Source organism: Leguminivora glycinivorella, chromosome Z, assembly GCF_023078275.1.
Source record: "Leguminivora glycinivorella isolate SPB_JAAS2020 chromosome Z, LegGlyc_1.1, whole genome shotgun sequence".
Taxonomy (NCBI): Eukaryota; Metazoa; Arthropoda; class Insecta; order Lepidoptera; family Tortricidae; genus Leguminivora; species Leguminivora glycinivorella.
In genome coordinates, this window is record NC_062998.1 from 32,313,931 (window position 1) to 32,341,923 (window position 27,993).

Here is a 27,993-nt window from a genome sequence, read left to right on the forward strand (position 1 = left end):
GTCATAACAAATTGAACTCCAACCAAATTACAACCTTGTCATTTTGAATGTTAGGTTTAAATTTGCTTACTGCGATTACCTGTCCAATTTGAAGTTTACTGTGACAAAGCTTAAGTGCTTTACAGTGACATAGCTGTCTATTGTTAAACCTTATGTCGTTGCAGTAACGTACACAAATAAATAGTTTGAAGGTTTATGATGGTAGCTAGCAATTATTTTATTGAGTGTAGAGTTAAAAGTCGAGTAGAGCTGTACAGAAAATGAAAAATTCAATTTAAAAAAATAATAATCATCAGATTAAAAGATGAACACTCTAGACACGTTTGAAAAAATAAAAATCAGTTGGGGTGTCTGAGGTTTTGAGTGATACCGGAAACACGGTGTAAAACACACAATAGTAAACGCTATTATAATGTATTATGGATTATTTTCATTGTACATAAACTGCAAATTGTTAAATTTGCAAAACTAGCGGCAATCGTACCGGTTATAATTACATACCTATTAAAAACTAATACTGATCAAATTCACTACAATAATCACTGCCCATAGCCCTTTGTCATGTAATCTCCGGTTTCTTAGGATAGTAGTGCCCTCCTACAAAAAAAAAAGAGCGGCCGTACTTACGTAACCTGAGATTCACACATTGGATGAAACAGTCGCTAACATCGCCCTCAACAAAGAACCGCACCTGGGCGCGTAGCAAGTCCAATCTTTCGCGCTCCGTAGTGTATTGTTATCTTTCTGATATAGAAAAAGATTACGATTCATGGCATACGAAGAGTAAACGATTGGTCACTTGTCAACGAGCCGCGGTATCCGCGTACTACTTTGTAGCTTTTAAAATAAATAAAATAACTTCAATAGGTATGTAATTTAAACTTCATGAATACCTAGATTGAAAATATCTTTGGTTTTGACTTAATAGATTCCATTCTCACTTAAAAAAATCATCCAAAAATATATCGGTAAATTAAATGTTATTCTCGAATATCTGTATTCTATTTCATCTAACTACACATTTATCATATTTCGCGTGCAGCAATAAGTATCGGGCGTTTTACATCCTACTAATTTATCTCAAACCTAAGCTTTTCAGATAGCAGTGCTAACTAAATACCTACCTAAACAGTTATAGTAAAACAACCAAGAATACGTAATAAAATCAGGGGTCGTGAACCGGTACTTGCTACATACAAATATACCGGTACCTTACTTTATTTTCATTTTATTGTTATTATTAAATTGTTCATGGGAGAACATGATAATACATTGTGAATACCTGATTCAGTTCTACGCAAATACTTAGCATAAAATGATTCAAAATACTTGGCTACTTCGTTTTTTTTAGTACCGGTTTCGAGCCCTGAATAAGGGCTCATATAACGGCGCAAGAACTCGCATGAGATTGCGGTATCTGACTCGTGTGCCGACTTGTACCTATGCTGTTTTAACAGTCCGCATGCGAATCCGCGCGTCGTCTGAATGAGCCTTAAGATAAAAGTTTTATAAAATGTGTGTAGTATAGTGGATTGTCGTTTAGAAGTTGATGCCAGCCTGCACCTTGGCCATGAGCGCGGCGGAGCTGCGCAGCTCGCGTGCCTCCTCGTCGGTGAGCGGCTGGCGGATCACGTCGCACACGCCGGCGCTGCCCAGCACGCACGGCAGCGACAGGAACACATCGTCCTCCACGCCGTGCTCGCCCTGGGGACAAACATAACATGGCATAAACATTTAAAAATATCTTCGTCTTCAGCAATTCAGCGATTGTTAATATACCTCCCTTCGTCTTATATTTATTTTTTTATGTTTTCTTGCGAAGTTCAAGAGGAGAACTTAGATTCGTCGAAATCATAATTAATTAATTATTGTTATAAATGTGCTCATTGACGGCTACAAACTAGCCGAGGCGAAAACCTAATGCCTCTTACAGCTGGGAAACACAAAAATATTGATTTTTGTTTTCAAATTAGAGCCATTCCCGAAAAGTTTGTACGTTTGGATTACTTCTCTGATTTTGATAAAAATTGGTAGGCTGATAGAGTCCATGATGCTGAGCAAGGATCCACTAGGTTTCCCAAAATGTCCTACGTAGTTTGTTGAAACCTCTATACATTTTCGGTAACAAAAAAGGAAAGTTTCATACAAACGACGTGGGACATTTTGGGAAACCTAGTGGATCTTGGTCAGTAGTAATATTTTATTTATTCATATGTTTTCAATGTATGTACTTAATGGAGCGGAATATTATCTAATAAAACTCCTATATATTTATATTTAATGTAAGATATTTATCTTTTCCCCTCACTAGCTCGGAAACACGTGTTTTGTTCTTTAATATTTACCCACTAGTGGATAAAACGCATTTTATCCACTAGTGGGTATAAAGTAATTTGACCTTGAATAAAATCAAATGAACTGCTTTAAAATTGATAAAAGTAGGTGAATCTAGTAATAAAGATGATTTACCACCTGTGGAACTACTGGAAGCAGTGATAATTTTTTTTTTTTTGCGTTGTAGTTTCCTCGCTAGAGTGAGGGGAAAAGTTTTGTGTTACACTCGGGTGCAAATGTATTTTACTTCTCGTGTGTTAAAAAACTCGCAAGTTCAGGATTCTATTCTCGAACCACTCGCTTCGCTCGTGGTTCAACTATAGAATCCTTTCACTTGCTCGTTTTGCAATTCCACACTCGGCGTTAAAATACAACTTTGCCCCCTTGTATAACAAATAACTATTTTCTATCGAAACATTTTATTACCAATCGTCGATATTTGCTCGTAAATTTACTAGAAGAGCATTTCTTTTTTTTTGCCAATAAAAAAAATTTGATTGTTTTAGGGAATTTTAGGTCAATTGTACTCAGAATCACGAGTACTTTCAATCTCACTGGGAGACAAAAAGTGTCCCAGAATTTCCATACATTTTTGTTACTTTCCTCTTTTGTTACTCCATACAACACGTACGGAAAATGGTAACAAAATAAGAAAAAATCATATGGGACAATTTTTTTAAGGCATATAATTAACCGGGCAACTAAAATATTAAACGGGAAGTTATGTCGGGCATACAATAATATAATTTAGCTGTGTTTTAATATTGTGGCGACAAAAAAAATATATGAGCCTCAAATATTAAGCATCATTATTATTGAAAAAACGGCAGCAAATTTCAAGCGACAAAAATATTGCCGAGGAACATTAGACAATACTTTGGCGACTAAAATAATAATTGGCACCTAGTATTGTAAAGCGTAAGATTTTTAATATTTGTAGTCATATAGATGTTAGCACCTAAATAATTATACTTAGCTCACCGTTTAAAGTAGTATTTAAATTGCGGAGGCAACTAAAAAAAATATTGGGAAGTAGTTTTTTTAAAACACATATAAAATCGTTTCTTTATGGAAACGATGGTCTCATCGGAAGATCAGCGCTGGAAGTCACCAGCAACACGCTGAGGTGAGGCCATTTCGTGGCACTTCATTCCTTTCTGTCTTGTGGTTATTATATGTATTTTGTCTTGCCTGTGTTCACGAATAAATGTTTATTCTATTCAAACATCGTATTTGCGACCTGTAAACCACGGGTAGGTCGGGTAGTATTTAAATATCTCACATCTATTTTCGAGCGAGTTGCAAGCGAGGGAAGGCGTATCAAATCATTTTATAATAAGTACACAGCAAAAAGGTGTGTATAAGCTTCTAATGGGTTGGTAACGTGCATGTGAAACCCTTTAAGTTGCAAGTGTCCATAGGTTACGGTGACCGCATTCCATCAGGCCGATCGTATGCTCGTTTGCCACTGACGTGGTATTAAAAAAAAATGCCATGATAATCGTATAGTATAATATTACAAGAGCAGAGTTATTTTTAGTAGAGGTAGAATATAAGTCCTACCAAATTTTCTAAATATGGCATAATTCTTAGGTACTTTGTATGAACAAAACAACGATAGCACAAAGGAAATGAAATACAGTCCCAGAGGCATGCACCCCCAACACACATGACTCGCAACACAATCAAAACAGAAATAGGAAGAAGATGGACAACTTTTTACCGCCTAAAATTACGGAAGTACTCTTAATTTAGAAGATTATTTTGCTCATGAACATTATGCCAGCATAAGATTCAATATTATAAAATCTGCGGAACGATTTATGCCAAAGCATATTCTGAGTAAGGTTTTCCTGCCAAAAAATAATCTTTCAGAGTGATGTTAAGACTGCGTAAGGCCAGCCTTAGATTCGATAGAGTAAACGTCACGAAAATTTAAATTAATTGTATTCGAAGTTGCCAGCACCCCCAAACACCTAATTTCTTACCCATAAGTATAATATTTTGTCGACCGTTATATTTTATAAGAATCCTTTTTTTTATTAAAATGACAGCTCAGGTGATGAGTGCCGATGTATAAATTTTAAATGTACTTTTTATGTTATTGTTTTTGTGTTTTTGTGTTTTGTGCCTGTGTGGTAACGGGTTAAGAATTTCACCAACCCCTTTCTTCCCGTGGGTGTCGTAAAAGGCGACTGTGGGATATGGGTTAAATTGTGGCGTAGGCGGGAGGCTGGCAACCTGTCACTGCAATATCACAGTTTCGTTTTCTTTCAACCCCTTACTTGCCAAGAGTGGCACTGAAGCTTTAGTAGTTTCATGTGCTCTGCCTACCCCTTTATGGGATACAGGCGTGATTGTATGTATGTATGTATGTATGTTTTTATGTTAATTTGCTATATAAATATTTTAAAAGAACTGTATATTTTATATTAATAGACAGCCGTTTTCCTATTAAACTGTATCTCTTAAATTGTTTCCAATATAATAATTCAGTTGCCAAATAAATAGTTGGTACTCGCGTCTGAATAAACCGTAAGTAGCCATAATGACATTAAAATGCTACCTCATATTGAAATATTATGAGGCCCCATTTTAGTCGCCAAACTATTATTTTTGATACCCATTTCTATGGTTATTTAGTCGCCCGGTTAAATACGTGCCTTTTTATAACTACTAGGATTGAAAAAGCTAGTAATTCTGAGTAGAAATAGCATTTTTTTTTATCAAAAATATCACACTTCATAAAAGTGGCAAAAAAAAGAAATGCTCAGAAAGCGAATTGGGATGTTGCCTATAAGAATCACGCTCGTGTAAAATGCTAGTCTGAAACCGTTCTAATAGCACCCCGGACTACATAGGTGCCTATTCTAATCGCATTCTGGTGGTTGTTTTGTATTAGTCGAAGCGCGAATCACAGTGTGTGCTGTCGTTTAGTTTGTTGTAGGTATGTTAAACTTTGATCGCTGAATAAGATTGGCTGCGTGAATGTCAACTATTTTATTGCTCTTTTCACAAAAATACTTTGCCAAGATTATATTTATAGGAAGAGGTTATTGTACCTACTCGCGGTTTGAATTAGCATGAATACAAAGAAAACATGTTGTGAGTGAGAATAAGTACGATATACATATAATTATTTACCAACCTTAGTACTGAAACTGATTACGTTTAACTTGGTAGGCCTATACTTGAACTTATATTATTTATGAATTAAAATTATATTTTAACAAAATGCGAATCATTTAGTAATCAAAACAAAACACTGCTGTTAGCCAAGAGACCGATCGTTCATGCTCCATAGCGAATGATACGAATCTTTCTGTGTCTCACCAGTACGGAAGAGCAACAGAGAGAGAGAGATAACAACAAAATACGATACGCTTCGGAGCATGCACAGTTGTCAAATCAGCTAGGCCTGCAAGGGAATGAAATAGTGGGTTACCCTCATCTGGCAGAATAATTTTGGTCAGAAACATACTTTGCATAACATGTTTCGCAGAAAAACTTTCGGTCAAATGGTAATTTTGCGGAAAACTTAGTTGGCATTATTACCACCACGCATACCACACATTTGACAGAATATTTTTTCACAGAACATTACTTTGGTCGACTTTGATTTAGCATAATTTTATGTACCGTACTAATCGTATAGCATACTATTAGAAGAGCAGAATTATGACACGCTATTGAAAAGGAATTACTGTCCCAGAGCCCCCGTTAGGTACGACGACGAGCGAAGCGAGGAGGAGTGTTAGGTATCTTGCATCCCCAACACATCTGTCTCGCTATTAAAAAGCAAATTGCAACTTTATGCCGCCTAAATATTATGCACAAATATTATCTGCGGAAGTGCTATTCGACTAGAAGACTATTATGCTCATCAAACGTACGATTCGGTATTATTAAAATCTGCGAAATGATTTATGCCCAAGCATATTCTGCGTAGGGTGTTTCTGCCAAGAACTATTATGCAAATCAAATATATGAGAAAAAAGTTTCTGCGAGATAATAGTGAACCTGAAATAGTACATTACGATACAAGTGCGAAAAAAGGAGTGTTTTAAATCGACACGAGTTAGAAATTTCGTTTTCGCACGTGTATCATACGACGTTTTTCAGTACAGATGGTGTTTTTTTTACGCACTAGTGCGAGAAGTGGTTCATTATATGCCAGGTCGAAACTTCGGAGGGCCATCTGTACTGAAAAACGTCGTACGACACACGTGCGAAAAGGAAATTCGTAACTCGTGTCGATTTAAAGGACTCCCTTCGGTCGTGTTTTAATTTATCGCCACTCGTTTCAAACTTCCTTTTTTACGCACTTGTATAGTAATGTACTATTAAAAAGTTATAAAATTATTGGAATATTAGATTGTTCATTTCCGCACTTGTGTGGTAATGTACTATTTCGAAACAGTAAGTAAAATGACCTTGATGTAAGTAGATACTGCATGGATGCTCATAGCATTGGTGAGGATGGCGCGCGCGAGCTGCGAGAGCGACAGGCCGATGGCCCAGGACGTGTAGCCCTTGAGCTTGATGACCTCGTAGGCGCTCTTCACCACCGCGCCGTGCGTGTCCTTCCAGCGCTCGGGGTCGGCCTCCGTGCCGATCTTCGGGTTCAAGTCGCTGAGCCGCACGCCGGCGATGTTCACGCCGGACCAAACTGGCACTGGAAACAAGTACACTTCATATCATCATTTATTGCTCGCGTGGGTTGCATACGAGTACCACATAGTCCACACAAACACATACACAGCCAGCTGCCAGCACAATGTGTTACGAAAACAAATGAAAAATGCAATGATCTCTCGCTCACGATAATATCTCTTTCGTAGCTATCTATCTCTATCCCTCTTGCGTATTGGCGCGACAGAGCCAGACTACATTTCTGCGGTGTTTCGGTGGCGTTTCTCGTCGCAGAAATGCCATTCGGCTACGGGGCCGGGATAGAAAATTGGCGTAAAAACCAGTCTGTAAGATGATTAGCGAATAATGATAGTTGTATCGTTGTTGTAAGCAAAATTAGAAAAAAATAATAAAAAATAATGCTGAATCTAAGTACAGTATACTACCTACCGTACTTACAAATAGACTTAAATGTTAACCACTCATGTAGTTTCAAAGTATTTAAAAAATTGTAACCGCTAGAGTCGCCGTGCTCGCCGATGATGTAGCCGTGGCAGGAGGTGGTGGCGACGCCGAGCTTCTCGGACAGTAGGTAGCGGAAGCGCGCCGAGTCCAGGTTGGTGCCGGAGCCGATGACGCGGTGCTTGGGCAGTCCGCTCAGCTTCCACGTCACGTACGTCAGGATGTCCACGGGGTTGCTGGCGATCAGGAAGATCGCGTCCGGGCTGTACTTCACTAGCTGCAAGTAGACTGGCATATGTTATGCTAGAAGGTATCCCAGAGTACAGTGCGCGGCAAACTTGTATACCATTCGACGCGGTGGTGGGGTCAAGTTCGTGCATCGTACACATAGTTACGAGCAAAAAACTACCTAATAAGAAAAATCGCTTCTGCACAGGTAAGGCCACATAGTATTATTAAATTAAAACGGGACTTAATCGCGTAAAACTTACGTTTTATATTTAACCCGACGTTTCGGACATGACATTACGTCCGTGGTCACGGGTAGACTGGCTGGGAGTTGTATCAACATCTTCTAGCTGTACGAGTTTTTCGAACTACCCGCACTTGATTGTCATCAGTCACTTTTACGCTAGGGTTGCCACTCTGCCTACATACAACACTCACGACATCCGATGGTATGAGACGGGAAGTTTTCTCACGTTTACACATGCTAATCACTGGATTCCACGAAGATGAAATCCCTTGCCCTTCATTTTGATTGAAATTACGATGTTTCCTGATTTCAATCGCTTCACGTACTTTCCTGCTATAGTAAAGACGTTCCGTTGAAAGGACTTTGGGATTATGCAGTTCAATCCAGTGGTTCGGTCCTGACTCTAGCAATAAAAAGGCCACATAGTCTAAACGTTTGCCGCGCACTACACGCTTTGCTATGTTTAGGGCTGGGTCCATCTGTATAAGGTGTCCCCAATATTTATTTGTGCTCTCTCGCACTTCAATAAGTAGGTACTTATAACTGATATTTTTAAGCTTATTTTATTTTCATGCGGAAACGTCTGCGGGAGATCCATACCTACTTAATATTATAAATGGGAAAGTGTGTTTGTCTGTTTGTTTGTCCGTCTTTCACGGCAAAATGGAGCGACGAATTGTTGTGATTTTTTAATTGGAGATAGTTGAAGGGATGGAGAGTGACATAAGCTACTTTTTGTCTCTTTCTAACGCGAGCAAAGCTGTGGGCAAAAGCTAGTACTGCATATTTTTAAATTAAAGGATAAGTAAATGGAAAATTCACAACTCCGGAGGACTCAAACCGGCGCTGGCGACCTACTGCATTTTTCTTTTAATCTAAAAATATAACAGATTCAGCGTGGGGTCCGCTTTAGCAATTGATCCCATTTGGAGAAACTAGTTTTACAAAAGCGAATGCCATTTGACATGCCAACTCAGAGGGTAATCCCAATAATAATGATTAATGGTATGGATTAATGTTCGGTTTCCTTATGATGTTTTCCTTCACTGTTAAGTACTGTACAAAAGTTCCGAATAAAAGTTCAGTCAGTCAGTCAGTTTCCTCTTTTAGGTATATGTATATGATGAATTATTTGAAAGTGTATCGAACCGGAGGAATGATGTGCTTGAGCACGTCGGTGTTGCGCTGCACCAGGTCGAGGCGGGTCTCGCCCTCGCGCTGCCGCACGCCCGCCGTCACGATGCAGATCTTAGAGCCCGCCGATATCGAATAATCTGTATCATAGTAATCACTACATTGTTATTCTCAGTATTTATTTTCTTTCTTAGGCTAGATATTTTACAATATGTATATAAAAATAAAATATAAAAACATTTAGAAAACAATATAAAAACATATCAACATATTATAAAAAACCTAACCTAGGGTGCCGCCAGCAGCGGGGCAGGGCCCAAGCTGCCGGTGGTTAGGGCTGCAGAGAGAGGAACCGTCGAACTATCCGCGCTGTGTCCACGATCACCGCCTTCTGCATCCGGCCACCTAGCGAGAGTCTCTTAAGATTTTGGTCGAGACTCTTCGCTATGAGACCGTTCGCTGAAACGACTATCGGAACAATGATCGTTGATTCAACATCCCACATGGCGGTTATCTCGTGAGCCAAGTCTAGGTACTTACTGGACTTGTCCTTCTCGGCTTTCACGATAATCACTACATTATTATTAGTCTACCGGGTGATATGCAAATTGTGTCCTGTGAGTCCTGTCTCTTATAAGTTCGTACTGTTCATAGCGAAGTATTATGAACAAAGAGTAACACAGAAAGCCAAGGAGTGTCCCATGCTCTGTATCAAGCTTCGAGATCGACTGAGGAATACGGATAAGTGGCCTCCTGGAAGATATAGCTCAGTAGTGGAAAATAAAGAAACGTGGCCTTAGGCCGTTTTCACATTAGTTTTCCTTATTTCGGATCGGATAATGTGAAAACAGCCTTACCGCCCGTGCTGTAAAGTACAAACGGACAGAGAACCCAATATCGGGTCATTGGCCTGAATGTTTTGAAATGATCATGCATTGTTACCTTATACCTTAACTTACGAATGAAATGGGTACTTTATATAAAGATAGCATGATCTTCGCCCACGTCCGCAATCTGAGTCACGGACAAACTAGTTGCCCACATATTTAGGCGCCAGGTCTGAATTCATTTATGAGGATCAGGCAATTGGTTAAATTGATACAATTCGAACCAACCAAAATCGGATCAAGTCAGAAATGGATGGATATGAAAGTGTGAGCTCACCCTTGCTGGCCTGGATCTTGGCGTTCCTCATGAAGGCGGAGCCGTGCTGCAGGTCCATCATCTCCCCCTTCAGCTTGTCTTCCATCACGTCCACGAGCGCCACATTGTTGGTCACGCCCTGGATATATCACCAAAATAAAACCTTTAAAATGTGGGCAAAGTAAAATTATGGAACGTTTGTCGGAATCAAATATAATTATTTTGCAATATAATCAGACTCTTTGCAATTTTTTGTTACAAAGAGGTATTTTACTGATGTCTAAATAAAAAATAGCAATAAGAAAATTACGCAATAAAATCATTTGCCTGAGATTCCCAGACGTCGCAATAAATAAAAAACCGGCCAAGTGCGAGTCGGACTCGCCCACCGAGGGTTCCGTACCTACAAAACTATTAGGTACTTTTACGTTACTCACATAAGTCTAAAGACTGGGCTAGGCTAGAAGTATAGGTTCTCTAATGAGCATAATTGTGTTTAGCGCCACCTCTCGACGAATTCGCGAACTAATTAGCACAGCTTGCGTGAGGTCTTTTATAATGTTAACCAAATTCAACATTTTTTATTTTATTTTAAAGTAGGTGTTTTATGTAAAATTTCGTAGCTATAAATTTTAACACCTTTATTCATAAACGTACACTAAAGTTATCCAGCCGATAAAGTTCGTTTATCCCTTTCTATCACACCAATACGTCGGAAAGGGACAACCGAACTTTATCGGCTTGATAACTTAGTGTACGTTTATGAATAACGGGGTGAGTATTACCGTACTGTAAAAATGTAATGTATAGTTGTATACGGATTAATGAATTTAATATAGATAGGTAATTATTGATATGTGGCAAAACGAAGGAAATTGTTTACACCTTCGCAATAAGTATCTAATGATACCAGTGGCGGAGCGTCGATACAACTCGATTTTTTAATTTACCATGATTACTTCACTTTACCAACGAAAATTTTCACTACTACCTACTTAGGTACTTATTTTAAAAACTCTGAAAATGTCTATTGAGTTTCTGTCGCAGACCACCATGTGGCTTCTGCATATTCTGCGCTTTGATAGAGTTGCCACAGTAGGTATGTATATTGTATAATAGGCAATAAGAGGCAAAAAACATATTGTGCTAAAATATTTAAAATACCTACAGTCATTTCCGAAACGTGTGAATTCATGTCAATACTTTCTTTTATCAGTATTACACGGAGTAGGTAAACGTTTCGTGGCAGCGGCAGCGCACACTGCAGAGAGCGCACGTGGACACCGGCGCGGCGCCACAGAATATATAATAGCACAAGTAAAGAAGGCCCACTGCTTTGATGTTTCCGAAATGCCGCCTTTTTAAATACCTACAACATTCTTACAAAGAAACGAGCCGCACGTGCGCGGCGTCCGGTATAGGGTTACTAATGGATCCAAACGAATTAATACTCACATTAAATGTTATATTATTATATTCAAGTCTTGAGTACTTTCTAGGTATATACGCTGTATTTATATTCAATATGTCTATTTAATTTAGTATTATTAGCCATTCCACCCGCGGACATCGCTTAAGAAACCTCGCGACGTAAAGTAACAATAGAAAGTGCGAACGTGCATTCCGTGAGAATGTGCGCCACCCCTGAGTAAGCCGCGAACTCGCGGCCACAGCTCGCGGCCGCCAGGATATACTTGTAGCGGGGCGATAGGATAGCGGAGTGAGCCGCCCCTGGCGGCGCCAGCGGACGCGTCTGTGTGCGTGAGCTAGGTATGCATACAACTACAACTGCTGTAGGCACCGCCCCCCCCTCAGCGCGTCCTCTGCGGCGCGGCGATAATCACCTAGCCCTAAGGCCCTGGTTTCTCTGGCCCGTCACACGCGCCCGGCGGCGTTTGGAATGTTTGGATGTGAGCCGCATGTGCCGCTGTACCACACGCTGTCGGTCGCGGGTGCGTGGGTTTTCTGACCCTTGGTCACCCGTCGTCGGCGACGGAACTCAGAAGCTCTGGTAGACTGATTTTTGAACTGTTGTGTTGTGCTCTGATCAAAATGAATGCAAAAATACTTACATTGTAATTCTTAGAGGAAGAAGATTATACGCGACTTAATCCGTTTCCATATAAATATTGATATTACCCAAAAAAAGAGACAGTCAAACGATATTTTTGTATGAAACCGGCAAAAAGAAAGTGAAATTTTTAACTTGGTACTCAAACACTTTCATTGTAGTAAAGAAAAATTTACATCATATATTCGATTAAGTATATCGAAAACAGATCACAGAAGTACAATTCATCCATTGAATTACTATGTACTAACATACTAGAAAGCACCCCAAACAAAGTCTGTGCTCCGGCCGGCAGCGCGCGGCGCATGCGTGGGGAGGTACCGTGTCATAGAGTAAGACTTGACCAATGACCACCTAGATGCGACACTCTTAGTATAGACCTTTTTTTATACTTTTTGTAAAATACTAACCCCCTTATTCATAAACGCACACTAAAGTTATCAAGCCGATAAAGTTCGTTTGTCCCTTTTCGGCGTATTGGTGTGATAGAAAGGGACAAACGAACTTTATCGGCTTGATAACTTTAGTGAACGTTTAAATAAGGGGGTAAGTAGTTTAATTTTAGCACTATCATACATTGTGCTATGTTTAAGTTCTACTAAGTGAAACAAAAATACATTATTGATTTTTTTCATATACCTACTTTAATTGCCCTTGAAGAAAATCATAGGTTATTATTGTATGAAAATATCGATTACAACTCGTGTTAGAACTGTGTAGTATTCATAAGTATAACGTGAAATAAATTTAACATTTCTCTTTTATATATTACAAACAGAATATAATCACAATTACTATACTTCATTACCTACATGTCAAGTCTGTGCGATTATGATGCGATTAATCTATGATTTCGTTCAACAAAATGGCAGCGATAGCTTCGCGTTTGAGGAGCGCGTCCCTTCATTGAAATAATTACTTAAATAAAGATCGATTAACATAGCGTGTATACTAACCGATGAAATGTGACACGTCAGTTTTATTCGATTTTCTCGTATGGCTTAAACAGCATCTTGTTGCGCAGGAAGGCATTTTTACATTTTATTTGTGTGCAGGCAGAAACATTTTGCTCGCAGTGTCCTCTCTAGTATTATCTCAATGAGTTCATCATTATCATTAGTGAAGTCAGTCATTTTCCATATCAAGACGCCACCCGCCGTCCGTTGCTATTGTACAAAACGAAAACAGACCGTCGCGTGCGGCGTGTGACCTTCGCCCGTCGAACCACTCGCCACCGGCGACGTTTCAAAGAAACTACCCTCAAACATTTCCGAACAAAACATTCGAACGTCGTCAGTCGCGGACCCGCGTAAAAAACCACAACACGTTCTATGAACACTGGTCAAGTGCGAGTCGGTTTTCGACTTTTCCATACAAAGAACTCATGAGCGCCTGAACGACTGTGATGGCAAAGTTAACTTTTCGCACTTACAAGACTTTACGTATATATCTCGGAAACGATAAGAGATAGAGCAAAATGGACTTCAGATTTGGGCTGTCGTTGCCACAAATTCTATGTTTTCGTCAACAGAGACCTTTTTTTGGACCGATTTGAACAAAATTTTGCTCAGTCCACTTACAAACGGTCTTAAGCGCCTCCTTTTTAGTAGGAACTTAAGTCATTTTGGCAAATGAAAAAAAAAATTGAACAATTTCTAAAACGAAAAAGACAGAAATGAATGTCTTTCTACCTGTCCATCACGCTTACAAAATTTTAAGACGTTTAGTAACTGCTTGCAGCGTCAGTGAGTGAAAATCTTAATTTGAGTTTTTTCTCGTAAGTCCGACTTACGCTTGACTGTAGATTTCTAATAGGTTTTCCTGTAATCTACAGGTAGAGGGCTATCTCGTGTATTTTTTTGAAAATTTTACGCTAAGTAGTTTCGGAGATAAGGGGGGGGGAATGGTCATTTTTTGTCTATTTTCTTAAATTACTCCTTAAGTACAAAAATTAAAAATTTAAAAAAAATATATTTCAAATGCTCATAAAATGCTCTTTCATTTGATATATAACACAATATAGTTTTAATAACTTTGATTTTTAATTTTCAAGTATACCCCCCAAAAGTGACTCCTATGATTAAATTTCATTTAATTAAATTACATGTCCGTCTTTGGGCCACAGGTTTACATATGTGTACCAAATTTCAAGTAAATCGGTCCAGTAGTTTCGGAGAAATCGGCTGTAACAGAGGGACAGACAGACACACGAGTGATCCTATAAGGGTTCCGTTTTTCCTCTTTGAGGTACGGAACCCTAAAAACCGGCCAAGAGCGTGTCGGGCCACGCTCAGTGTAGGGTTCCGTAGTTTTCCGTATTTTTCTCAAAAACTACTGAACCTATCAATTTGAAAACAATTTTCCTAGAAAGTCTTTATAAAGTTCTACTTTTGTGATTTTTTTCATATTTTTTAAACATACGGTTCAAAAGTTAGAGGGGGGGGACGCACTTTTTTTTCCTTTAGGAGCGATTATTTCCGAAAATACTAATATTATCAAAAAACCATCTTAGTAAACCCTTATTCATTTTTAAATACCTATCCAACAATATATCACACGTTGGGGTTGGAATGAAAAAAAAAATCTGCCCCCACTTTACATGTAGAGGGGGTACCCTAATAAAACATTTTTTTCCATTTTTTATTTTTGCACTTTGTCGGCGTGATTGAAATACAGATTGGTACCAAATTTCAGCTTTCTAGTGCTAACGGTTACTGAGATTATCCGCGGACGGACGGACGGACGGACGGACGGACGGACAGACAGACATGGCGAAACTATAAGGGTTCCTAGTTGACTACGGAACCCTAAAAAGACAGATTGCGGACAGTTTGCAGCACTTGAGCTAAGTTTGTTGTGTCGTCAAGCTGGTATAAAAATAATCCATTCTGTTATTGAAGAGTGCAAGACGATTTCGAGTTAGGTGTATCAATTAGTATCTGTCTGACTCAGACCAATTATTTCCTGAAAGTTTGCTGGAGTAAATACCATTTGAACTACTGATATCAGGATGCATGGTGTGTATATTGTGCACTCATATGGCAGAATGATATGGGTCAAAACATTTTGCAATACCTATATGTATATATATACAATGTTGTATCTACTCTAATAAATAATAGTTTTAATTACATTAATATTATTGCACATAGGCTAAATAATTATGCACGTCGCGGGGTCTCCAATTAAGGAAACAGCATAATAAATTGCATATTCCTCATTGAGTAAGTAAGAAGTGTAAAATCCCAATGGTTACCTGTGGATATGGGTACCTACAGTAGTACAGTACCTACCTACCTATATACACAAAATACAATGCAAACAATACAACGCACAATTCACAGAACGGACGAGGGACGAGGAAGCAGGTATCTGGCCGGTAAGTAGGTAGCCAACCAATATAATTACTATAAGTAGTTATATTTCCAAAACGATCTCCATTATTCGCAGAGCATTTGAATTTGCATAGCATTGTTACCCAACAAGGGTAAGGTGCATTAGGGTAATTCCGAATGACAGAAATGCTCGGGTAATTCCAAAAGGGAAATCTTGACATGATGGAAATAATGATGATTTTTATGCGACTTTCGGAATTACCCTAATGCACCTTACTTAATAAAATATTCAAATTAAATAAGTAAGATTAAATAGTACATTACGATACAAGTGAGGGAAAGAGGAAATTCCAAACGAGTGGCGATAAAATTAAAACACGACCGAAGAGTGTTTTAAATTGAGAAGAGTTAGGTACAAATTTCCTCTTCACACGTGTATCGTACGGTACGACGTTTTTCAGTACATTACGGCCTTCTGAAGTTTCGACCTGAAGAAATGTAGGTACTACTTTGCGAACTAGTGCTGGCACATAATAAAATAATATGAAATAATGCCATCATATTATTATTAAATGTACTTACTGAAAAGATATGTAAAAGAGAGGCAGATACATAATTTAATTGAACACCTATCATTGTAGACATTGTAAAAGGTCTGTTTTGCAATTTCAAGTTACCCATTGGATTACCTACTCATATAAAGTCATTCACCTATGACCTTGAATCTTGAAGGTCATGCACGTCAAAGTTGCTTACTTTGGGGCGTGTACAGTTTCGCGTGACGTCTGTAGTCCCGCTAGGGGAGCATAGTAGCACAACTTGACCTCTAGACTGTTTAGAGGTCATTAAGATGAAAGGGGACGACCGCACCCACACCGGTTTTTCATACAAACGCCGTCCTTTGCTTTATCCCTGGATTTTGTGAAGAATCGATCTTAGGTACACAAATTTCTGTGCTTTTGCAATGCAAATCTCTAATCTCTGAGGCGGGTGAGACACCGAACAGGAAACATTTTTTTAAGTATTTACTTCCTGGATACCGGTAGTTCTAGGTAAAAAAGAAAGGAAGCATTTACGCCTGGTTGACTGTGACATCAAACTACTTAGTTGGATAACATTTTATGGTGTTACAAATAGGGGTTACTAAGGCTGGTTTTAGTGTCACGCGGACCGACCGCGCGGCGCAATCCGCGCCGGACTAATATGTAATTACTTATGTATTAAGTTCAGTGAGCGTTTCAGAGTAATTATCTGAAGCGGACGGGTCTGCGCGGAGGACAAGATCAACTTCATACAAATTGATGGTGCGGATCGCTCCGCGCGGACGGTCCGCGAGACACTGAAACCAGCCTGTGCGTTTTCACATTATCCGATCCCATATCGGATGTCGGACCGATATTCCATACATTACCCGACATCAGGTAGGTATATTATTTAACAAAAAAGTTAGGCCTAGAACGGTTCCAATAAAAATCAAATGCAAAAAAGAATTACCTACTATTTTGCTCTTCTATGCAAATTAAGAGTTTGATGTGTATGATAAAGAGTACGCAATTGGTTATGCCTAGCACTTGTCGAGAATCCTCACACTTCTTCTCCTCCTGGTAAAAAATAAGCTATGCAATTCTTACTCCATCTGGCCTTATAAATCTCCCCTATACCTAAATAATAGGTATCTGTAAGAATAAGGCAGAGAAATTGTCGATATTTAACAAAGATAATTAACTAGATAAAGGCGTTTAAATAGGAAGCGAATCTGTGGGATTTAAGACGGAGGCAAACTTATTAGAACTTTATTACTTAATGTCGTTCGTTTAACATTGTGACCTCGACGCGGGTCTATTATAATGGTTTACTGTTTTCTTAATAACGAGCATTGGCCGGGCTTCTTGTGTTTGTGAGCATTGAGCGAAATTTGTTACGAACCTCAAAGGAAACTTTTAAAAAGCTTTTACAAAGCTCACAAATACTTCTATTTTTTTACCTTTAAGAGCGCTTTCAAAAAATCTGCTTGCTCGCATTTCGACGCCGGCGGCGCTGGCGTGCGCCTGTGTGCAGACGCACACTATAACCAGAAGCATAACGATTGTAGCCTGCGGTACAGACATAGCGTGCGATCCTCTTCGAACCAACCTTACGTGCGGCTAGAGCGAAAGGGATAGCATTCATGGTCGGTACCGCCACGCCGTCAGTAACGTTGCGGACTAACCATTATTGATACTTGCGTAAAAACACCACCATATATATTACATATTTGCATGCATGATTTCGTACATAAATACTTGACCTTTTAGTTTAATTATTAAACTTATCACAGTTTTTTTCTATTAAAACGTGTGTATGTGTAGCCTTGGAAGAAATAAATTAAAAAACTTTTATAATATAATAAATTGTGTATATAATATTGTCTTCTGTCACCGCGATAGTTACTCATGAAATAAATTTATGGAATCAGATTATATCGCGTATAATGAATATAATCCGTTTTCTTAGTTTTATTTCATTTTGTATATGATATGTTTTCTAGGTTCTTTTCGGTGAAGGAAAACATCGTGAGAAAACCGGACTAATTCCAATAAGGTCTAGTTTACCCTTTGGGTTGAAAGGTCAGATGGCAGTCGCTTTCGTAAAAACTAGTGCCTACGCCAAATCTTGGTATTAGTTGTCAAAGCGGACCGCAGGCTCCCATGAGCCGTGGCAAATGCCGGGATAACGCAAGGAAGATGATGATGTTTTCTAGGTACATATATATAATGGAACTAAGATCGGTTTTCTTTAATTTTAAGTAGTTTTTTTTATATTTAAAATGTGTTTTTAGGGTTTCGTAGTCAACTAGGAACCCTTATAGTTTCGCCATGTCTGTCTGTCTGTCCCTCCGTCCGTCCGTCCGTCCGCGGATAATCTCAGTGACCGTTAGAACTAGAGAGCTGAAATTTGGTACCAATATGTATATCAGTCACGCCGACAAAGTGCAAAAATAAAAAGTGGAAAAAATGTTTTATTAGGGTACCCCCCCTACACGTAAAGTAGGGAGTGATTTTTTTTTTCATTTCAACCCTAACGTGTGATTTATTGTTGGATAGGTATTTAAAAATGAATTACTGAAATCGTTTTTTGATAATATTAATATTTTCGGGAATAATCGCTCCTAAAGGAGGATCCGGCAGACCTCGCCGGCGATGGCGGGATAACTTGGACTCCTTTTTGACAGACTGGCCAGTTTTAGCTTAAGATCGAGAAGAATGGAGAAAGAAGGGGGAGGCCTTTGCCCAGCAGTGGGACACAATAGGCTCATAATAATAATAATAAATAAAGGAAAAAAAAGTGTGTCCCCCCCTCTAACTTTTTAACCATATATTTAAAAAATATTTAAAAATCACAAAAGTAGAACTTTATAAACTTTCTAGGAAAACTGTTTTGAACTTGATAGGTTCTGTAGTTTTTGAAAAATATGGAAAACTACGGAAGAGCCGAGCAGCTATTTACCGGCCGAGAGCGTGTCGGGTCGGGACTGTCGGGCTACGCTCAGTGTAGGCATAGGCACTGAGCGTGGCCCGACACGCTCTCGGCCGGTTTTTAAATATTATGTTGTTTTAATTGCATGGAGCACAGGAAGGTCCACATCTATGTATTAGTTTTTTGTAAGAAAATACAACTCTACGCTACGCCTACCTGCTTTAGTTGACTGTTGACACACTGAGACAGTGGATGCGCCAGAGTATAAAAGAGTGATTACCATCTCTTGTCAAAGATCTTGTTGAGACGAATCAAACGAACCCAAACACGAAATGGTTTCAAGACCTGGTCGTGGAATACTCTTGACTACCTTCCAGCTTCATCATCAGATCCTGGGTACCATCTCTTGTCAAAGATCTTGTTGAGACGAATCAAACGAGCCCAAACACAGAAGAGTTTCAAGACCTGGTTGTTGAATTCTCTTGACTACCTTCCGGCTTCACCATCAGATCCTGGGTACCATCTCTTGTCAAAGATCTTGTTGAGACGAACCAAACGAGCCCAAACACGGAGTGGTTTCAAGACCTGGTTGATGAATTCTCTTGACTACCTTCCACCTTCATCATCAGATCCTGGGTACCATCTCTTGTTAAAGATCTTGTTGAGACGAACCAAACGAGCCCAAACACGGAGTGGTTTCAAGACCTGGTTGATGAATTCTGTTGACTACCTTCCGGCTTCATCATCAGATCCTGGGTACCATCACCTCTTGTCAAGGATCTTGTTGAGGCAAATCAAACGAGCCCAAACACGAAATGGTTTCAAGACCTGGTTGATGAGAACTCATGACTACCTTCTGGCTTCATCATCAGATCCTGGGTACCATCTCTTGTCAAAGATCTTGTTGAGACGAACCAAACGAGCCCAAACACGAAATGGTTTCAAGACCTGGTTGATGAATTCTCTTGACTACCTTCCAGCTTCATCATCAGATCCTGGGTACCATCACCTCTTGTCAAGGATCTTGTTGAGGCAAATCAAACGAGCCCAAACACGAAATGGTTTCAAGACCTGGTTGATGAGAACTCATGACTACCTTCCGGCTTCATCATCAGATCCTGGGTACCATCACCTCTTGTCAAAGATCTTGTTGAGGTGAATCAAACGAGCCCAAACACGAAATGGTTTCAAGACCTGGTTGATGAGAACTCATGACTACCATCTGACTTCATCATCAGATCCTGAGTACCATCTATTGTCAAAGATTTTGTTGAGACGAGTCAGTAACCTAAAATGATATTCAATAATAAATAATACTTACTAAAAATATTAGTCAAGTTAATTAGTTAGTTACCAAAGTCGTCAACCCAAGGATCAAAGTTTTCGGTCGCAGTATACATGCAACAGTACAGCCAAACACGCTCACAAGTGCGGTTTTGGACACGGCGGGTGCCGCACACAATGACAAAATAACTTCGCGATCGTCGAGCCGCGTGCGGAGCGGACTAACATACGTCCTGCCTCTACAAGCTCTGCCGCGGTACTGACATCGCAAGCGCGCGTAACCGGTAATAAGGAGGCATTTTTAAAAAATCGTCAAAAATATTAAATTGCAATTAATAGAAAACTTTTGCATAAAATCTGTTTGAGTAAGCGTTGCAGATAATTTTTATATTAAAACTACTTCAAAAACACGTAAGATTTCGAAGAAATTGACACTTATTCTGAGGTGATTTCTGAAACAAATTGGATTCATCATATCCTCATTTACTCTATTCTAAAGCCTTTTAACAAAGAAGTAGTCTCAGAAGATTGTAGTACAGGATATACATAATACAAATTTACCACTTGAAGCATTCAAAACTATCCAAATTTTACAAATTAGACGGACTAAGTCAGCACTTTTCGAGGGTTTTCCTAAACATGCACCAGAAAAAAAATCATAATTAATTAAGTGAGTTAGTTTTTAAAAATCCAGTCTCACAACATGTAAGTTAAGAAGATGTCCTAATCGAATCCTGAACTTAATAAGTCTTTTAGATGACGGAAAGTGTAGCATTTTGCCGACTAAAACTATCAATTTTACATTATTACGACGTTTTCGTTGAATGCCCTCTTAAGTGAAATAATTGAATCAGTGTGTGTACGCTATTACCACACGGTTGTCTTAAGGAGAACTAATCAAAAATATAAGAACGACATTCATTTATCCTCTGAAATAAGTAAAATAATAGTTATTTTAAAAAGAGGTAAAATTATTATTTCACCTCCCACAGTGCTAATATTGATAGACGAACAAGCGGAAGATTCTATTTGATCATGAAGTGAAATGGGTACAAATACTTAGAAAGAGTTGTAAGGAACGAGTATCGTATATAAAATTCTTCAACTGCTTATGAATATAAGTAGTGAGCTTTTATGAATGAAACAGTTTACGTTTCTAACGCTTTTTTCTATTGAAAATTTTCCGACATATGGGATATGGGATAATGTGAGACCAGCCTAATACTGAGCCGGTAGATTTCGGCGCACGTACCTGCGTGAGCATGGAGAAGACGGCAGCCATGCCGACCTGGCCGACGCCGACCACCGTCACCTTGTTGCCGGTGTCGTCGCTCTTTGGCTGCACCGCCGTGAACAGCTTGTCGATCGTCGCCATCTTACCTGCACAACCACACACCTCCTTTAACACACGCGAAACGAAAACGAAACGCCGCGAAAGGTAGTCTGGCTCTGTCGCGCCAATACGCAAGAGCGATAGAGATAGATATCTACGAGCGTTTCGTTTCGTGAGCGTTTGTGCATTCGGCTACGCACGCTGTATAGCCTACACATTAATATCAACCCGTCAGGGTGCCAATTTATGAACTTCGATTTCTCGATTTCATGTAATTTGTTTTTAGTAATATTAGTACCTAGTAGACATTAAAACGAGAGAATACTCCCAAATTTTTATTAGTGCTCATGTCTTAAAATAGTATTTTATACAATCGTGATATAATATTGTAGTGTGCACTGTACGTTACACACACCTTCACGTAATCTCTCTAGGTATATATTCCGTAGCTTAACGTTTATATTTCAGTAATATGTATATCATACATTCAACCAACAAGTTGTTTCCATCAACGCTCCTCCTTTACATGGCGATAAAACATAGTATATTTGTGCCACTGTGTCCCTGATTTATTAATTTGTATGAGTACTGTCATGTTTAAAAAATTACACCGAAATCAGTCACTAGCCCGGGACACATCGTAAATTTGTCTTTACTCGATGAGTTTAGCTAACATATTATTTATATATAGAAAATATGATAGGTTAACTAATACCTTATGCGTGAATATCTAAAACAACTGCAATAATCAACTCCATCTTGAGTTATGATTTTTTGTTTTGCAAATTCTGGGTGCGGGACACGACCACCGAAGGTCATTTTTCGCATTTAATATTTTATTACTTATACTATACAAATGATAAATGAATAATTTTGTAGTGTACCAAATAGAACAGAGGCTAAAGATTATGCCTGAATTAAATCAGATTTTTAGAACAGTCCTTTCTGACATTTTTTGCCCCGGACACGTAAAAACGCGCCTCCTGAGAAATGCCCTTTTATAGATATAATTATAGATTTTTTTTTAACTAATTAACATCATAACTATACTTAGTGTGCCTATTAAAGATATAATTTACTTAATAGTAGATTAGGTATGCAAAATTTTTTAAAGTAAGTATTTAAACACTCTACTTACATCTTCCCGTGCCGTTGGTAACGTGATTGTTGTGTGACATTTTTATCCACAAAGAAAATTAATTATAAAAATTTGTTTTATTCAAAAAAGAAACAAATGTTTTAATAACTTGATCACTTTGCAAGCGTTACGATCGCAACCGACGCAAGAGTTACCGACGACGTGTACACAAACCGACCGAATGACTCAGAATGAACGGGCAATGCCTCGCGTTCGCGTCCCGGCTAGCGGTGCTTGTACTTTATACGCGAGGCCTCCGTCTGCGCGGACCAGCGCCGACGCCGCGCCGCGCCGAGGGATGACGTGCGAACACTCACACATGGTGTAATCTAACATTTCGCGTTTTCCTGAAAAGTTGCAACACCCGTGGGCGGGGGCACAGACGGAAAACCATATAGTGAGGTATACTTATTTAAAATTAAACCATAAACATTATGTATTCAAGCATATTTTAGTATATGTAGGTACAATTTAAAATAAAAATTGTATCTCAGTGACTTTATTTAGAAACGAATGCGACGGCACGCGGCAATGGTTTTTACGAAAAATGATTCTAAAATTAGGCCTTGAGAGTTGAGGTTATATTGTGGTTTATTAGCCATGGGGAAGAAAGTTACTCATTTTGGAGGGGCTCAAAAATCAATTTTTTCTATAACATACTTTATACTATCTATTATAGTATTCATTGCAGTTTACGTCAATTAGTGGATGTTTCTACACGTTATGAACTTTCTTTATAAAATAAAACAGAGCAGCTCAGCTACTACTGTACCTATACTGTGTTTTGGATCTCGGTAGATCAAATTGTTACTAGGTATAGCGATCTATTCAATTTTGCAAAATTTCCACAAAATGAAAATGAGTTATGGATCTTTTAGGTAAAAAATGTATTTTTATGAAGTTACATATATACCTATATTTAACATTTGGATTGTATTTTATGCTATTTTCAATCCTTAACGATAAAGTGCCGAAATTTTGAAACGTAATAAATACAACAGCCTGGCCGAGTGCCATTTTTGTACCTTTTGGCGTTGGAACTCTAGGTCTATGCGGTCTCATGCGCGAACAAGTTTTTCACAGAAATCGCGAAGCGTCTTGTTGAGGTAACTGGTGACCAAAGAGCTGGCGACTTCCTCGCACAACGTATCAGCATTGCGATACAGCGACGAAATGTCACGAGCATCCTTGGTAGTTGGTACAATGCCTCAAGGGCCTATTTAGATATTACGAGTAAGTAGCTAGCTTTTAAAGTTGTCTTAGTTTCATATAATTATATTATAATTTATGTAAATATTAATAAATAAAGTTGGGAAAGTTTGCTTTATATGGCCACTTTGAAATTCCTTTGCCAGAAAGTCAGAAATAATATATTTTTCTTACACAGAAAAGTATATAGTGACAGTACACATCAAAATAAAATAAAAAATTTCGAGGATATCATAATTTCATCGAAATCGAATCAAAACCGAAAAAGAAATCTATTTTTTTTGTACGTCGTCCGATTTTGACAAAACGTATTTCAATTGAAAGGTATTGTATTATGTAACTTAAAAAAAATATTAGAAAAAAAATGTAAGAATTTATAAAAAAAAAACTTATATTTTCGTATCACACTGAATAACTGCAAAAAACGGTAGAAATGATGTACAATGTCGACATGTAAGTTTTTAAATTTAAAGACAAATAAATTCATGATTATAAATTAAAAACCGAATCGAAATCGGATCAGTAGTTTTTAAGATACAAGTTGCCAAAGTTGACTTAGTTTGTTTATAATTTTTTTTTATTTTTTTCTTCTTTATTTGTGAGATTTTTTTTCTATTTTTTATTTTACATCACTGGATCTCTTTCAACTGACACACTTTTTGTCAAAATCAGACGATCCAATAAAAAAATAGTTTTTTTTTGTTTTTCGTAACAGACCTCGCTACGCTCGGCTTCCTAAGGGATGAAATTTCGATATCCTCGGAAAAAATCGTTTACTTTGATGTAATGATTATCACCATGCAAAGCGGCTTGCTTCCATCTAAAAGTGCAGCTTTTTTTTTCATAACTAGTATGACTAGTACATACAACTGTGAAATCAATAAATATATCATGCGTATGTTCTTAGTGACTATTTAATTATTCATTTCATTGGTTAATTTATTTAAAAAATACAATAATTATGACTCGTAACTGTATTTATGGGCTGATACAGGTAGGTGCTGCCTATCCACTTTCCAAGTACCTATTTATGTTAATTGGTAATGGTAAATATGTTATAGATATTATTTAATAGGTGGCGCTAAAAAAATGAGGTACGATTTAAGCATATGTTTAGTATGAAGATTGTTAATCCTATTTAAGTATTATTTTTTAATGTAAGTATTTTACAATGTTTAAGCAGTTTTTTCATGTTATTACAATAATCTATTGTTTGAGTTTTCTGTTTCAGTTCTGTTTCTGTTTAATATTTCTTTTCTGGTTCAGTTAAAACGGGCGTATTATTAAATGTTTTTCTCGGGACGTAACAATATGTATTTTCCGTGATCCATTGTTTCAACTTCATTTCAACAGGAATATGTTCTTAAAACGATTTTTGCCGTGTTATCCATTGGATATCATACGCTACGAAAAGTGTGCTGTATTTCACGCGTGAATGTTATCTTCCCAATAGGTACATACTCGTATGACCCTGGACGCATCGTGCGGCATCAACGGAAAACCAACACCCAAACTAAATTTAGTCGCATGTAAAACTATGCTCTGTGGCTATCGTTTTTTAAGGGGCATCCCTGCGCCAATGACCTTCGATTTCAATCCATTGATATTATGATAGTTTCTAAAGCCTATCATATTAACAGCATCGTCTTTAAGCAAAATAATATTTCATAATTACTTCACAGCTCATTGTTTGTGATAGTGCTGTGATGTGATCATCAAAGTTGACCAATTTTAGCGCCAAAAACTGCTTTTTTGGTCATAACTTTTGTTTTAATTAAATAAGAAACACGCACTTTAAGTGAATTATCATTATCACATTAGCGGGTCCGATATCGGAAGTAGGACCGATTCCTACTTATATATATTTTAGGCGCCATCTTTGATATCCCTCCTACATCCGATATCGGATCAGATAATGTGAAAACACTTTAGTAATTGAGACTTGTTACGATATGTGTGCGCACACACCTTGCCCGCTCTAATGCATTCTGATGGTATGATGATGATGCATGGTAAGTACTTCTAAATATTCTTCCCAAGCACAAAGACAGCAAAAAATGCATGTGGATGCATTATAATTTATAAATATTATAATGATTAGGTCATTTCGGTTAGGGACCGACTATACTATATATACCCTAAAGTATTATAAGTCATAAATTAGTTGGCATTGGTGAGGCTATATTACCGCTACAAATGACATCATATCGGTAGGTACAAATTTCCCAATGGGTGCTGTAATTTTGTTGTTTACCTAAGTGTAATGATGACTATATACACCGAACAGTATGAAGTGGTGAGGCTGATAAGCCTGATGCATAGGTAAGAGTTGTAGCCGTCGTAGGTGTCCAAAAAAGCATTAAAAGTAATTTTGACTGGTTTTAGAAAAAACATTTTTTTTAATATTTTATTTTTATAATGTCACATATAGTACGAGTGTTCAGTGGACACACAGGGCACTCAACTAGTTGAAATTACCTGCCAGTCGAAATTGGCTCCATGTACATACCTTGTTACCTACTTAATTACTTCGAACGCGGCACCACCGTGTGCAATAAACGTAATCGAGAGTTCCCGATCTCATTATCAATAACAATAGTCGAGAACTCGCTTTCAACATTTCCGAATGCAAAATGATCACAATGGTAAATAGTATAGGTAGTTATATGGGTATACGGACATAAATAGGTAGGAAAGGTACGAGTATTTTTTTTAGTTCCGTGTTTTTTTTTCTTTCGAGGCCAGCAACCCTAAAATTAATAAGTAAGTATATTAACGTAATAATTGACAGGTTCTATCCATGTTCTATCTATTCATACGTTGATTCAATAAACAACAGTAAATAATCATCTAGGGCTGTAATTCAGCGCCCACCTGTGTTCAGTGCGTTAAGATGGAAATTGGTAACGAGTGGCGATAATTTACAACACGACCGAAGGGAGTTTGCCTTTATCGGGATTCGAACCTAGGACCATCGATCAGCTTTATATGCAGCCATTACCATTACCTAGAATACCTAGGTAACGTTTGTACAGTCACCGGCATAAATAAGTGATGATTTCTGTACCTTGTCACTTTAAAGTCGTGTTTGAAATGTCATACAAAATTGTCAAACGATTAAAAGCGACAAGGTACGGAAATCATCACTTATTTATGCCGGTGACTGTACCACCGATTTTATAGTAGGTACCTACTACACTCCACGTAGACGAAGTCACGGGTAAACGCTATGTGTTTTATATCTAGTAAATGTAATAGGTTCAAAACAATTTAAGTGTAGAGTTTGAGGTCTAAATCTAAACACACTGAACAACTAAATTTGTTCCAGCCGTCGCGGAGCATGACAAAATTGCCACAATTTTGTTTTCGTCGTAACTCTTTCGTCAATGTTGTAAACTTTCAAGAGCAATAAACATATCAAAATCAGTTTTTATATGAACAAGTCAACTTTGTGTTTAATCCGTAGGTACTAAAGTTTGAAAGAAGTTGAAATTGCAACACAAAGTAGGAAAGTGCATCAAAATGTGTGTTAAGGTAAACTTACCGGTGGGCAGTTTGTTGTGGCTCGTGGAAAAAGTCACGTAGCGTGTTGCGTCGGCGGCGGTCTGGGAGCCCCGTCCTCCGTGCCGGCCGGCTCGCGTCTCGAAACTCAAGGTGACCTTCAACATTCAGTTTGGAGGCAACGCCATTGCGCATGCCCAAATTAAAACCTGGTAATTTTCAAAAATAGCCCATATCTCCGACGCAAGCAGTACAAAATGGAATGTATGACTAATCTGATACAGGACTCATTCAATTTACTAACGGATTCCCCACGCACTCGTTGCGCCTATACGGAGTGTCATTGCACCAATACATATTTTGTCACGAGGACTCAACATATATTGGCTTGAAGGGCTAATGACGGCAGACACACTAGATACTCGGACAATATTGCTATCAAGATGTAAACTCATTAAAGTGAATGATAACGGACGGCCTAGGTGG

General features: G+C 38.3%; 1 protein-coding gene across 2 annotated transcripts; it reads right to left on the minus strand.

Moving 5' to 3' along the window:
- Nucleotides 1–297: 297 nt before the first annotated feature.
- LOC125240850 (L-lactate dehydrogenase) lies at nucleotides 298–27,702 on the minus strand. 2 transcript variants are annotated; one of them, XM_048148990.1, is made up of 7 exons: nucleotides 27,551–27,702; nucleotides 21,579–21,706; nucleotides 10,202–10,319; nucleotides 9,053–9,177; nucleotides 7,483–7,705; nucleotides 6,768–7,009; nucleotides 298–1,704 (listed from the first exon to the last, which is right to left on the minus strand). In XM_048148990.1, exons 1-7 carry the CDS (start codon nucleotides 27,672–27,674, stop codon nucleotides 1,540–1,542), a joined length of 1,125 nt encoding a protein of 374 aa, XP_048004947.1. In that variant the 5' UTR covers nucleotides 27,675–27,702; the 3' UTR covers nucleotides 298–1,539. The 2 variants fall into 2 exon arrangements, with proteins under 2 accessions (XP_048004947.1, XP_048004948.1); XM_048148991.1 differs by lacking the exon at nucleotides 27,551–27,702 and adding an exon at nucleotides 22,798–23,010.
- Nucleotides 27,703–27,993: the final 291 nt, after the last annotated feature.

What these genes read in the sequence shown, in the direction of transcription:
- LOC125240850 (XM_048148990.1), bottom strand. Translation starts at nt 27,674, where the DNA reads ATGTTGAAGGTCACCTTGAGTTTCGAGACGCGAGCCGGCCGGCACGGA. An exon ending in CCACAACAAACTGCCCACCG is followed by an intron (nt 21,707 to 27,550) that starts GTAAGTTTACCT and finishes GTGGTTGTGCAG; the next exon opens with GTAAGATGGCGACGATCGAC. An exon ending in TCTTCTCCATGCTCACGCAG is followed by an intron (nt 10,320 to 21,578) that starts GTACGTGCGCCG and finishes TGATATATCCAG; the next exon opens with GGCGTGACCAACAATGTGGC.